The 15,123-nt window shown below is 37.0% G+C and overlaps 1 protein-coding gene across 1 annotated transcript in view; it reads left to right on the forward strand.

Moving 5' to 3' along the window:
• Nucleotides 1–15,123, forward strand: part of arhgef40 (Rho guanine nucleotide exchange factor (GEF) 40) — a 53,661-nt gene that overhangs the window by 22,614 nt on the left and 15,924 nt on the right. The window contains exons 9-20 of the mRNA XM_028474727.1: nt 18–158; nt 1,121–1,235; nt 3,237–3,330; nt 4,707–4,793; nt 6,697–6,813; nt 8,075–8,173; nt 8,250–8,401; nt 9,967–10,105; nt 11,079–11,198; nt 11,837–12,028; nt 13,113–13,610; nt 14,400–14,761. Of these exons, the coding sequence (XP_028330528.1) occupies nt 18–158; nt 1,121–1,235; nt 3,237–3,330; nt 4,707–4,793; nt 6,697–6,813; nt 8,075–8,173; nt 8,250–8,401; nt 9,967–10,105; nt 11,079–11,198; nt 11,837–12,028; nt 13,113–13,610; nt 14,400–14,761 (2,116 nt within the window). The remainder of the gene's footprint in view (nt 1–17; nt 159–1,120; nt 1,236–3,236; nt 3,331–4,706; nt 4,794–6,696; nt 6,814–8,074; nt 8,174–8,249; nt 8,402–9,966; nt 10,106–11,078; nt 11,199–11,836; nt 12,029–13,112; nt 13,611–14,399; nt 14,762–15,123) is intronic.

A 15,123-nucleotide genomic window follows, 5' to 3' on the forward strand; every position in this document is an offset into this window, starting at 1 on the left:
TTTCTGTCTCTTAACAGAAACGACTTTACACGAGGCAAAGGCATCGTTTGGTAACGTTTCAAAAGAAGAACAACAGAATGGTTTCTGCACCAAAGGAACGGCTCTGCTACGGGACCTGGACACAGAGCTTCTTCAATCAGGGATGCTTAAGTTGACGGGTGAGTTTCAATTAATCAAGTCATTAAATACTTTTATAGTTAACCCATAGATTAGTCATTTGAATAATGGTTTATTTCAGTTTCAGGTCTCGGTTTTCATTCTTGATTTTCTCATTTTTGGTTTTCGGTTTCGCACAAGAATTTTCATTTTGGTGCATCCCTATTAGTAATGGTAGTTATCAACATGTACCATCAAACAATTGCTTCCAACTGAGGCCTTGCCACAAGCTTTTTGATGCAATTTAAATGTTCGATTTCAGCTTCTTACCAATATTCGATATTCCCCAACATGTTGTTAATTTGCCATTTACAGCATGAATCAATACCGATATATACATATACACCCCTCCCAACTAATGTTAGCTCACATTATATACGTGTTATTTCCATGGAAATAACACATTAAGGCTACTTTTGATGTGATGCCTCACTGGATGTATTCCACAAATTAATATCACAAGAAACCTTTAGTAATAGAAAAAGTGCCTTTGCACAAATTGATTTTTCAATAAAGGTGGGAAAACCAACACCAATGTCAACTGATGGCAAATATCAGCTGATAATATCAGTGGGCCATCCCTGCAATTTTGTCATTTTTGTAGTAAATTGTTACATTTTCGTTGACATTTTGTACATTTTTCTGCGCTTTTTTTGTAATCTTTTGTATTTTTCTATTTTGTGTGTAACTTTCTGCGTGTTTCTTTGTCATTTTGTGTATTTTTGCACATTTTTCTACTATTTTGTGTTTTGTTGACATTTCGTGTATTTTTGTGGCACTTTGTGTGTTCTGAGTCAGAACTGCACAAAATTAGACAGAAAGCCACATGTTGCCTCTGGGCCGCCAGTTGATTATGTTTGGTATTGCACAAGTTGTGTTTTTACATCTGTCTTGGTTGTTGTGTGATTATGAGCTTGTTAAATAAATGCTAAATGATGCGTTGCGTTGTCTGGCCTAACCACAGGTACAGCTGACCGCCTGGGACGAGCCCTGGTTTTCACAGAGACTTTTACAAACACTGATGGTTTGTGTGTGGAGGAGATGGCTCGGGTCTTGGCCTGCTACCATCGGATCACGCAGTAAGCAGCAAAATGACAAAGCCCCAGACAGGACTAGCGACTTAATAGTTTCTTTAAGCTTCGCCTTAAGTATCTCCTCAGGATATTATAAGAGAGAATCTGAAAGAAGACCTAATAATGCTAAAAATGTTGTTTTCAAAGACGCTAGCTAATTCTTTCCACTCAGACTTTTTGTTTCAATCTAATTAACACCACAAAATAACAAACCAACCTAAAAAAAAACTTATTACAAGCATGAAAGCTGAGGTTTAGAGAAGTGTCAATATAAATTAATGGAATCAATGCAGCTGTGATTTTCTTTTAGCTCAACAAACTACCGTCTGACACGGAAAGTCTAAAGGAAAACAACAATATGAATAAAACTCTTTTCATAAACAACAACATACATTACATAATTACACACTTTTCTCCACAATTAATTAACCAGGTATTAGCATGCCTTTTAAAGACACCATCTTTAAGCTAACTATGTAAAATACAGTTAGGAAAGTGAACTAGCTACAAGTATATTGTAGAAGCTACAAAACTGATAAACCAAAGGTAAAATTAAATAAAAGTAATGATCATTGGCCATTTTGCTCATTGCTAGACAACTCACCTGTTAGCTAAATGATTTAAAAAAAAAAAAAAGCAACTTTTAATGGATCCAATTTGAAAAACTGATTGACCTGCTAGCTAGCATGATTCGGCGAATAATACCAATACATAACTAACAAACTTTTCCACTACTTAAATGGATTTAAAACATGTCAAGATGAATTAGCATCAAGACTGCAGGATTTTTCTTTTACCACAGTAAATACTTTTCTGACACATTAAATCTGAAAAACTAGCAAAAACTAATGATTAAAAATAGAAGGCATTCAGTAAGAGCTTTGGAAACAGCTGTTAAACAAATTTGAAATAAATACTTTGGTATAAATCCAGCTCAGTTTTTAAGAAGCTATTGAATATTCATGTTTCTGAGCTAACTAGCTATCTGACTGACTAATTTATCGCAAGCAGGTGAACAGTATCTAAACCAGCTAACAGATCTCACTTATCAGCTAAATTAAAAAAAAAAAAAACTTTTAAAGGATCCTTTAAAAAAAAACTGGCCTGATTGATTCGTAAGCTAGCTTACTTGCTAGCTAAAGTGAGCAGACAAAACAATACACAACTTACTTCACTACTTTTTAAATGCATTTAAAATCATTTCAAGCTGAATTAATTTAATCGAGATCACTGACCACTAAATTTAATACTTCTGTGTAAAGCTAATTTATAATGTTTTAATCTTTGACCCACAAACTTATAAAGCTAGCCAATTTACTGCTAGCAGGTGAACAATCTACAAGCTATTAAAGGAGCTAATGGTCTGACTCTCACTTATCAGCTAAATGTTAAAAAAGTAACTTTTTAAAGATCTTTAAAAAAGAAATTGTCTAAATTATCAACCCACAAGCTCGCTAGCTAGCTAGCTAAAGTGAGCAAACAAACTAATATATAACTTAACCCTGACCACTAAATGTAATACTTCTGTGTAAAGCTAAGTTATTTAGCAATTTAATGTTTTAGCCTTTAAGCTACAAACCAATAAATCTAGCAGGGGAACAATCTCCGAGCTAATAAAAATGCTAACAAGCTAATGCACTGAAGGCCAAGTCATCCAAAAGTCTAAAAGTCTTATTTGCTGAAAGATAGCAAAAGTAAAAAATTTTCGCGAGCAAAGTTTTAAAAACTGAGGAGACTGCCCAAATGACCACGTGTTAGCTAGCTAGCATGAGCGGCACTAACCAATACATGGTCTGACTGAGTCACTTTGTCAAGTACAAAAAAACCCTCTAATTCTAACAAGAATATAGATGTTGAGAATAATGTATCTTGTCTTTTTTTCCTCACTAAGATATTATTTAGGATTGTTTTAATGTTTAAAAGAAAATTTGCTGACCTGTAGCGTACACAGATCATCTCATTCCTGCTTTAGCTTCTGCTTCACGGCTGTGTTTTTGTTCTTATCAGGCCTGCAGCTAAAGAAAAAGGTCTGACGGTGCTAATGGACTGCAGACGCTCACTGCCCTCCGATCTCACAGTCTCTGCTCTTAAGTATTTCCAGGTGAGACTACGGCACATTTAAGGGCAAGCAATTACTAGCTAAGCTAAGCTAGCAGGACAGCCTAGTCCAATGATTTTAACTCAATTCTATGGGGCGCCGATTGTAAAGTTGTACATCCTAAAATACATATATAAGATTTTTGCAACATTTAGCAACAAACCAAGTTTAAAAAAACGTTTGGAGGAAGACTGGTGAGGAACAGAACCCAAGCTGTTTGAGGTCCAGTGTGAAATATCCACAGTCAGTCATGATTTGTGGTGCAATGTTCTGTTCTGTTCCTCCCCCGTCTTCCTCTAAACCCTTGGACCTTGATTCCTGAATGAGAGGCACACTTTACTTTCATCAGAAAAGAGGACTTTGGACCACTGGCCAACAGTCCACTCCTTCTTCTCCTCTTTTTTCTGCAAAAACTGAAAAGTAAATGGTGATTTCTTGACAGTATTTAAATTTTTTGTGGGTTTTTTGAGCTGGAAGCCTAAATTATGTAAAAATAAACAAATAAATACTTTAAAAATGTGGTTCCTGAATCTAATAATCTATGAAAGTTTAACTTTTTGAATGGAATTATGGAAATTAAACAACTTTTCTATGATATTCTATTTTTTTTGGAAAGGGTCTGTAATATCAATGTAAATGATAAATCTAAATGCTAAATGTTAAATCTATATCTAAAGTTTAAGTTTAATTGTTAAATGTGAATCTTAAACTTTAAATGTAAATGTCACTGGTGAAACTAAATATTTAACCAATATGCAAATTCATTAGAATGAGCTTTTATGTTGGTACTTGCGGGGAAATTGCATATTAGCTAAATATTTAGTTTCAACCGTTAGATTTAACGTCAACATTTTGCATTTTGATTTATCATTTATATTTAACTTTTATATTAAATATTTTACATTTATCATTAGATTTCTTATGTAGATTTAGATTGAAAATTGAACATTTAGATTCAAGATTTACATTATATATGAGAAAAAATATCACAAAATTCACAATGTGTTGTTTTTGTCCCACAAACACAATAAATACATCGTACAGTTGCAGTTTCTGCTGTGAACACATGGTGACAGCATTTCATCAGCTTGTAGGCGGTCAACTGTGAAATGCTGAAACTTTAATGTGCATTTTTTTCATTTTGTGGAGTGAAAATGATATGTCACAAATATTTATTTGCACCTTTTGGTGTTAAAAAAATAGTGTATATATATATAACATGCACACATGTCAAAGAGGATCACAACATAGAAGCTAACAGTTCTAGGTGTCTGTTGTCTATACACTGATGATCTCTGTCATACATTCATTGTTGCCTTTAATTTCACCTTTTGGATGAATAAAGTTGTGTGAATTTGAATCCCAGTGTGTATTTCCAGGTGTTGGTTCCAGGTGGTCTGGGATCTGTTCTGGTGTTGGTAGAAGAACAGCAGGAGTCCTTTAGTCTTACTGTGGACAGCACAGAGGTAACTAATATACGTGATGGGTCCATGACGTCCCGCGTGAATTTTCTGTCAAACTGCATTTTTTTTTATTTAAAAAAAAGGTTTAAATGCATAAATGGATACCAAATATGTATTAACGTAGTATATATGCACTCACTTTGACTAGTTTTTTTTTTTACTTCCTAAATTGCTTTTGTAAATGTGGAATGCGTTTTCTTTCTATTTTTCTTATTCTTTCATACATATTTTGTTTTGCTACTACTCTGCCATTTCTTAACCCATCCACACCATTCAGATATCAAAATGTTATGCTGCTTAATGTCAATTCTGCTATGTAATTTGCAAAATGCTAACACTTTTACTTTTAATGTAATATTAGGTTTTTTGCCTTTATTGTAAACTGCTATATCTCTGTCAATTTTTAACTCGGAGACACAATTCTAGCACCAACATGATGCCCATTGTCTAAACTACAATTCCTAGTAATTTATAGAGGTTGCACTCAGGGTCCATTAAAAAAATTCATATAAATAATTTTTGCCAGTTTGTCATGCTTAATGTAAATCTTAACCGATTTACACCATTCAAAGATCAAATTGTTCTGCTCCTTAGTGACAATGATAATATCTAATTTGTAAAGTGCTAATCTGTTACTTTTAATGTAAATTAAGGTTTTGTGCAAATGTGGCTGCTCATGCAATCCTTAGACTGCTTGGTTAGGCCTGTTTGTGACAACTGTTGCTCTTTTATTTTTTAGGAAAACTACTGTTAAAGCTTATGTTCTGCAGCTACAGCCACAACTTATAGCTTAATACTGTATTTTGTTACAGTCGTCTTCTTTCTTATAATTATACTTTTAGTGGAAATGCTTTGCATTTATCGCTTTGTTTCCACAAGTAGGATTTCTACCCTCAGTGTGATCAGAGCCTGCTTCTAACTTTCTTCAAGCAATCATCACGAGGATCCTGGTTCGAATTTCACACTGCACGATCTCTGTAACTCTAAATAACTGTTAAATCCTCAATGACTGAACGTAATGCTGTTAGTTCTCTGTTAATACTGCCTACAATTGTCTTAGCTTTTGGCAGTGTGTACAAACTTGTTTATTAACAATAAAAACATACAGCCAAAGGAGTTGGCCATCCTTTTTAACAATTATTTTTGGCATTCCCAGTTGCATTGTCGCAGCAATGCAAATTTGTCTAGTTTATTCTGTTATTCAAAGTGTGGTGCGACAGTCTGGCCATAAGATATCTTTAAAATTACTCTAAATTTTTTTAAATGTATTTTTTGCCCTTATTTTTAGTTATAATATAGTCCTGTATAAGATTTCAAAGTATTTCTATTTTTATTTCTTTCATATTAGTCATGCAAACCTTGCCCGATGTTGAACATTTTATGTTTTATATACAGTACGTCATTGACCCACTTATAAGTTTCAGCCTTTGTCATTTAAGATTGCGATTGCTAACTTTGCGATTTTGTCGCGTTATTTAGCACCCTGCCCTCGCCGCCCTTGCTAACCACATGAAACATATACGTCATCTAGCGACTTCCTGGACCATTAATAGTGACTTTTCACACAACATTGAGTAACATTGCCTCCTACTATAAGACATAGCTACACTGTGTAGTTCAACATTGCTCGTACTTTCAAAATAAGTCGTATTTATTATGTCCATAATCGTGACAAATTGACATGTAAACAAACATCTGGAAAAAACTAATTTGAAGTATCATAGGCAGATTGTAATACCTGATTATAATACTTAGTATTAAGTAGCCAACATTATAACAACATTCAGGAAGTCAGTGTCAGGAATAAGAAATAAGGTGGAGATCTCCCTTACCAAGCTACTTTTCTAGCTAATGGTTACCTAGTTATCAGGATCAAAGCCAACATAAGTTTTTTTCTTTTTTTCAGGTTCACACTGTGCGTGGAACGGTCGTCCTTCAGCAATACGTAGAGAAACAGCAACTTCTCAAAGAGATGGACGGAGACTTCAATCACTCTCACTCTGACTGGCTCACCTTCAGACTGGTGAGAAAAACCTGGATTTACTGTCTACTATTCATGACATTTTATATCAACTTTGATGATTTTTCTACAATTAGCCTTCTTATTTTCCAAGGAAGTTTTCCTTTAATAAAAACTTTTTCTAATGTTTACAAGATTGATTCAGTGAAGTTAAAAAAAAATGTGTTCAAATGTGAATTTAAATCAAATAAAAACATTAAGAGAGAGGGTGATTATTTTAAAGAGACGATGAAGAAGACCATTGCAAGAAATTGCAGATGTTTCTTCTAATTTCTTCAGAACAAAAGCCTAAAAAGCTCAACTGGAATGTTGACTTGACTGCAAAAGGACACGTTTTAGCTTATTTGAAGCAAATGGATGACATTTATTACCCCTATATGGGCCGATTTTGTTAAATCTCGCCCCACGTGCATCAGCAGGCACTCCTTGTTCTTTTGCATCGAGTTACTCTTATTGTGATAAGGGAAGAGTTGTGTATTTTTGAACATTTGAGTATGAAGATAAAAGGTTTTACTGACTCAGGTTGTCTAAGGAATTTCTGTAAGTTCATCTAAGTTTCATTTATAATTGCGTTGAGTAAAACTATGGTAAATTTCAATTTTTGTGTTGTATGTTGATATGTAAACTTATGCACACTTTTCTTTTTCTTTTCTTTCCATTAATTATATTATTTTTTAAACCTACAGGGAAAAAAGGGTGATTTGAAAGTTGAAGGACAACATTTTTTATTTATTCTCTGTTTTTCCAGTTTTATTTATTTATATTTATTGTAACAAAGAGGACTTGTTAAGACCACAGGCATCTGTCAAATTGTGTTGTGTGCCATCCTTTGTATACATTGTTATGACTGTTCAAACAAAAATACAGAAAAATAAAAAAATTAGACATATTAAAAAAAAGCTCAACTGGGACATAGAACATTTTTAGGTTTCCCCCTTTCTTGGATTTCTTGAAATTGAAATACTTTTGAGGTGTTTTTTTGTGCAAAATAACTTTGGTTTTTGATGTTTTTGATCAACAGTCACAAATATTACTATAAACATTAGGGAATGAGATCAAGTATTTGAGCTAAAATATTCGCTTAAACCTTTGAGTAGTAGGCTGGACCTTCTGAGGATGTTCTGTGGATATTTTCCTGAGTTTTAGACAATCCCAACCAAGTGGAATAATCAAGTTTTTCTTCTCCAAAGTTCTTTTCCACAACTTTTTTCACAATATTTTTGAGCTATGAACTCAAAGGACTTGATTGCGTTGCCTCCTTTAGAGTCTGGAGAGTCTGACTGAACGCTGTGAGAGCGCCCTCTGCCTGATCAAAGAGGCACTGAGCTCCATGGAATCTGAGCCGATGCCGGACAACATCAAGGTTGGAAGAAGAAGACTTTTATTCTCTTTATATTTAAAACATTTAAACGTCTTTTCTTCTGTCTGTTGTTCCTCAGGCTGTTCCTCAGAGCATTGACAGACACAGGCAGCTGATGACGAGCGTGCTGGCCGACCAACGGCTGACTGAGCTACAGCAGAGGGGCGGAGCCTGGCTCGCGGGGCTGGCCAATCACGCTTCTGGAGTGGCACAGAAGTCTCCAGACTGCAGGTATCGGATGTGCACGACCAACCATAGACTGACTGAACCCACTGTAGTGAAGAAGTGAACCTACCCCGGTCAGCGTCCTTCACCCATACTTAATATTTAACTCCCAAATTAAATCAAAAAGGAACCGTGCACACAGTAGACACCGCCCACCGTCCTGGTCCCCTAAGGAAAACAAGCGCTCCTCTAGTGACGCGCATGGAGACAGACGGATGACACCCACACATACAGACTATACACTGGAGTACACACACACACACTCACTCACAACCAACTGTCACACAAGCACCAACTCTAAACTACCTAAGGAGGCTGAGACACTGCCTCTGGTGGAGGGTGGCACCCTGTTTAAACAATTTAAAGTGTTTTTTATTTTTTATTTTATGAGACATATTGTAAACACGTGTTCATTGTTTCATCAATTCATAGTACAGATTGTAAATTTTAAAATATGAACAAGCAACACAAACATGCGAAAACATGTCATTTCCTGTTTACAACAGCCGCGGTGAGTTTACTTTGCATCGAAAAGTCCTGTGTTGTGCATGTGATGCGTCTGTACACATAGAGCTACATACACTCACTTATTAACACTTTTAACGGTTACACAACATAAACAAAAGCAACATGATGGTATCCATGAGGGCAGCTCAGCACCTGCTCCTCTTTGACTGCATGTGCCGTTGCTACAGCAACAAGTCGCTAACCAGGAAAGTAGTTCATTGGCCACAAATTAGTTTTTTTTTTTTTTTAACCATGTCACGTCTGGGGCTCAGTAATTATTACTTTTAGAGCCTTGAGAATTTATTGAAGGCACTAATTGCCAAAAAAATATATTATATTAAATAAAATTGATTAACAACTGAGATAAAAAAATATTCAGGAATCATTTCAAACTAAGACGATAAATTTACAACAGTTTTTTACCCTCAGTTCATGACTTTTTTTAACAAATACAATAGGTTTTTGCTAAGCTTTTTCACAGCAAATTTCATTGTTTTTTGTTTTTTAATCTAGAAACCAAAGAAATGTCTTTTTAATCTACTGTAATTGTTTAGGCCTGTTTCTATTTTTCACAAATATCAAATTTAAAGCTTAACAATGAGAAATGACAATTAAAACAAAGTGTGAATGAATGACGAGAAGAAAATATTTTTTATTATACTACAGCTTTTTTATCAGTCTGTGTCAGACTTGTGTAATTTGGAGTTGGTGGTGTAATTTGAAGTGGTTAGTGTTTTCTGTTTCAATTGTATTGTTTGTCAATCACAGAACTTTAATGAATAATGCTTCGGAAAACATCTCCTTCACTTCATTGAAGCTCCAACTACTACATACTACAGCTTTTTTATTAGTCTGTGGCGTGGCCACCAAACGCTGCCATGTTGATGCAGTCTTTCATTGTGTTCCACGCATTGTAGACGGTTAATGTGCTTCTTCCTCAGATACCAGAGACCAGTCGCACATCTTTTTGTTAGCTTAGCACGTAGCAGCGCTGGCTCATTAGTTTCTTTTGATTTTTGTCTTCCATGTTCAGAAATTAACTCGGTTTCTTTTCCTCTCATCAGGGCGGCTCTCGCTGGGACCTCCAAACTGTACGACAGTGTTGACGACGCCCTTCACTGTCTGGTCCGAGTGTCCAATCAGAGAGGCCGAGACCTGGATGCACTGGGTCAATTGGCTGGACTGGTGGAAAAACTGGAAAAGGTAAATAAACAAAAGCATATATATTTAATTAAATCAGATTTTTAGGAAAGAATAACATAGAGAGATGCAATGTTGCGCTTGGAATTTAGGATTCCTTCCTATGTTAATATATACTGTAAGTGTATTGTTGGTGGTGGGTGTGGCCAGTGGTAATTTGAGGTGTTTTCAAATGTTTATTGTCACTGAAACATTGTAACAAATGTGGTCAAGAATCGCATATAGTATTTGTTAAAAATCCTATAGATTTGGTGTTTGATAAAATGATTCTGTAAATCTGAAGATCTTCTGTTTTTTTAGTTTTTTCTGATTTTATTCTTTTATACTATTTATTCTTAAAGGTCTAAACATTAATAAATACAATTCCTTGAAGTATATATATTTTTTTTTTTTTTAAACAGGAAGTGAACGTTGGTAAAATTGTGATTTCTGTTGAAATTGTTCAAGCATATCCTATGATTAGTGAAAAGTTGTTAGGGGCAAGTAAAATGGGAACATGATGATTTCCTATTCAAAGTTTCAAAAATGGTCATTTGAAAATGAACAGATTGCATAAATTAAGATAAATAGGAAGTGTTGCATGTTGAAATTGAAGTATTTCCTACATTGTTAAGATTAATGTAAGTCTGTGGAAGTCGAGACAAGAGTAGGTATTTAGATCTGTAGATTTATTAGCAGACTTCCATCAACGCATAACAACACGTAAGTAACAGTTGGCTTTTTATAACATCCCCCCGTGCTCTACACCAATCCTACATCAAGCCAACATCTCCTGGCAAATCTAGTGATGAGAAAATCACTTAGTAGTCCACCACAAGTCATTCCTCATTAGATTGCCCTCTAATTGAAGTTAAACCATCAAACTTTGGTATTTAAGAAGTGTATATCAAAGTGGTAGCCATTTAGTACCTTTGAAGTAGCTAAGAGTTTCTGATCTAATGTCTGTCACCTTCTGCCTTGTGTCGGTCTGTCTCAGTGTGATAAAGAGATAGAGCAGGTCCAGTCACAGCTGGAGGACTACAGAGATCCCCCTCTGTCTCTCAGCAGACTCTCCCTCAAACAACAACGATTCAAGACCTTCAGAGAAACGGCCAACGTGAGTCCACACCACAGGAGGTGGCTGTAGTGAAAACTGTCAAATCAGATACTTGCGCTTGGTTCATAAGTATCTCTTGTTCTAGATTGAGTTTACCTTATGAAGTGGCTGGTGCATGCGGGCCGTTATGTAAGAAAAACAACTTTGAGTTCAAGCTCTAATTTAAACGCATTTATCGTCTCTAATGTTTTTTGATGTTTTCAGCAGCTTGTGAGTGACCTCGTTATGTCAAACCTCCCAACGTTTAAGCTTCAGATGTCTGCTTTAAGCCTCATCAAACACAAACATTACATAAATGCTGTAACGTCTCTAAAGTTGCACACAACGATGTTGGAAGAAGACAACATCATCCCTCAATAAAACACTTCCAATGAGTCAAGTAATTTAAAAGCCGGTAAAACCATTGCCCTTTATTCTTCTTTGTTCGAACTTTGTTAGTGTTCTAACAAGGGACGCACCAATATGCTTTTTTTTTTTCTTCCAACTGATCTGATTACTGATCATTTTAAACTTTAATGTTCGATATCGGATATTTATCTTTACGTCGTCATTCTCCAACCCTTAATTTACAATTTTTTCTGTGTTTTTTTTTTTTTTTTTTTTGGTGGAATATACGATGAACATTCATGTCTTTTCAGGACCTCCATAGTGAGACTCTGTCTGTGCTCAGCCACCTGGAAAGCTGGTCCGAGCTAGACTGGGCCGGCCTGAGCAACGTCCAGGTCCGCCTGCCTCCGGTCAGGGAGAAGCTGAGAGACATGTCTCACTGTCTGTCTGACTGCTGGACAACTCTAGACAACACGCAGAGGCTACTGTCCACACTGACAGAGGTAAAACGCAAACATTCAACAATACAGTGTGTGTTTAATTAAAAAAAAATGTGATTTGAAGTGTTAGGGTTAACAAAGAACAAAACAGTCTCAAACAATGCTCTTAATTCCTTGAACTCCTAACCAACTAACATGAACCCTTGACCAACAATCTTGAATTCCTGACCAACAATCTTGAACACTTTACAGAAATCTTGAGCTCTTGACCGAGAATCTTGAGCTCTTGACGAGAATCTTGAACTCTTGACCGAAAATCTTGAATTTGTGACAATCTTGAACTCTTGATCTAAATTTTTTCACTCTTGACCGAGAATCTTGAACTCTTGACAATTTTGAACTTTTGACAGAGATCCTTGAATTCTGACCGAGAATCTTGAACTCTTGACCGAGAATCTTGAACTCTTGACCGAGAATCTTGAACTCTTGACCGAGAATCTTGAACTCTTGACCGAGAATCTTGAGCTCTTGACCGAGAATCTTGAGCTCTTGACCGAGAATCTTGAGCTCTTGACCGAGAATCTTGAGCTCTTGACCGAGAATCTTGAACTCTTGACCGAGAATCTTGAACTCTTGACCGAGAATCTTGAGCTCTTGACCGAGTATCTTGAGCTCTTGACAGAGTATCTTGAGCTCTTGACAGAGTATCTTGAGCTCTTGATCAATAATCTAGAACCCTTGACAAATTTGAACTGTAGACTGAGAATCTTGAACTTTTGAAAGGCTATATTGAGTTCCTGAATTAAAAAAAATAATGTGATAAACTGAAATGAATGTACACAATCTGACATTTTTAGTAGTAATATACAGAAGAAAATAAAACAAACCAGCAAATTACTGTTTCTATTTTTCTACTAGAACTACTACAACCAGCATGTGACTGCAGCCCATGTATTATTGAACCCATGAGAATCCAATCAAAGTCAGATAAAGTTAGACATATAGAGGTGCTATTATTTTTGTATGTTTGCAAGATGCTGAGAAAGGTTCACTGACATGGTTGGACTTGGGTAGTGACACACTGGTTTTAAAGCTCTGAATTAAAGCCTTCCTTTCAAAATAAAAGCTTCCCTTCTGTCCTTTCTAGGCATCTCAGTGGTGCGATGCGGTGTCCTCCAACCCACCCTCACCCTCTCCCTCCTCCACCACCTGCCCGCTGGCCTCCCTCCCACCGATCCCTCCTTCACGTTTCCAGGACGCTCGCTCTCTGGCTTTGGAGCTCGGTGGGGGGCAGCTCTTGGACCTTTGGACTCACACCGTAGAGCGATACCAGCGTACCGTGGCTCAGGTCAAACCTCGGTTCCTCCAGTCCGACCGTATGCAAAATCATAGCCAGGGGAAGCCAAAGACACCGTCGGCCAGCAGTGTGTGGGACCTGATGGGCCCGGAAGGGGAGGGCGACTGGGGGACAGGGGCTGCTGATGGGGGGATGCAGTCCTGGGGATCTTTGGCTTCGCTCTTCAGACCCCAAACATGCTCCACGCTGAAGATTGGAGACGACAAAGGGAATAAAAAGGAAGGAGCAGCAGGCAGTGCGGGTGGAGGAAAATTCCTGCAGAACCTTCTAAATCCTGCAAAGAAGAGCGTGAGTGTGAACTCTGACCTCTGAGGGCTGCAGGTGGTCCAGATATCAAAGATATGATCGCACTTTACATTCAATCAACAATACAGGAACATAAGAAAGTATCAATTGTGCTGTATACATGTATTTATATATTGATTTATTTAATTTATTATTAATGAGGATGCATGAAATGCATGTAATGCATCTTTAGTATTGTTTTCCTTGGCCTTTCTTATTAAATGTCTATCTTCTTCTGTCTGCTTAGATTTCTCCTACACAGTTTGTCCGATTTTGACAAATAAGCTATCAAAACATTCAGAAAATTCCTGACCGTTATACTATTGCTTTTGTGATTTGTAACTTTTAAATAACTTTTGTTATTGTGCATGACAATTTCTGTTGTTTGCTAATGCTAGGTTAAGGCTAGCTAATGCTAATGGTTAATACTAATGCTAATGCTAGTTAATGTTAATGTTAATGTTAGCATTAACCAAACATTAGCTTACCATTAACCTATGGTTAGGTTCATGTTAATGCTAGTTAAGGTTAATGCTAATGTTAGATTAATGTTAATGCTAATTTTAGGTTAATGCTAATGCTAGGCTGATTCTAATGCAGTGTTTGATGACACGGGCCAGCACCTGCATCCTCACTGGCATTTTATTCAGGAAATGCATATATTCTAGTTAATACTACTATAATTAATTTTCTTTGTAATGTGTTGTAAATTGTTGGTATTTATTTATTGTCTTTTTTATTTAGTCACAAATGAGTTCATCCATGTTGACTCTTGTCTCTAACACTATCCAGCCCACTGAAGGGACAGTACCATCCAAGCCTCCCCGAAGGCGCCACCCGAGCTTCGACCTCCAGGCCCTCCTCGCGCCCCGCCGAGGCACGGCCTCCCCCAAACCGGCCGAGCCCCCGGCCGTTGGGCCGAGCCGACACTCCCCGATGTCCTGGCTGGGGCGACGCGCATTGGCCGACCCTGTTGTTGCCACTGGGATGGCGGCTGTGCCTGGCTGGACGCCCGGCGGGGGCGTGTTGATCCGAGGGGTTGAGGTTAGCAGCAAGGAGGTGGTGGACCAAACAGGGTCACCACGGCAACACGTCTTGCTGGGGAGGACGGAGCGGGAGAGCGCAGCGGATCGCGTTGGCGCCACCACACAGAGGTTCTTTTCTCACTAACAAATGTGTACTTTCTGCTTATTCATGTTATATACAACATTTTTAAGAAGGGTACCGTTTTGGTACCTAAGCTCAGAGTGTAATTTTTTTCAAAGGTTCCCTGAGGGTTAACACAACTACTGTACACACACGTCGTCACTAAAGTCCTTATTGTCCTTAAAATAAACACTGACCTTACTTAGTTTTACTAGAAATAAAGAAACATCGGTTATTGATTTGTTCTGAAACTTATTGCAGCATTCTTGCTTCAATTACTTCCAGTTTTCTTTAATTTTGTTTGGTTTTCCTGGTTTGCTGTCTGTCCTTGGTTCAAACACAGAATCCTTTCAGAGCAACGATTAAAGTG

Source organism: Gouania willdenowi, chromosome 18, assembly GCF_900634775.1.
Source record: "Gouania willdenowi chromosome 18, fGouWil2.1, whole genome shotgun sequence".
Classification (NCBI taxonomy): Eukaryota; Metazoa; Chordata; class Actinopteri; order Blenniiformes; family Gobiesocidae; genus Gouania; species Gouania willdenowi.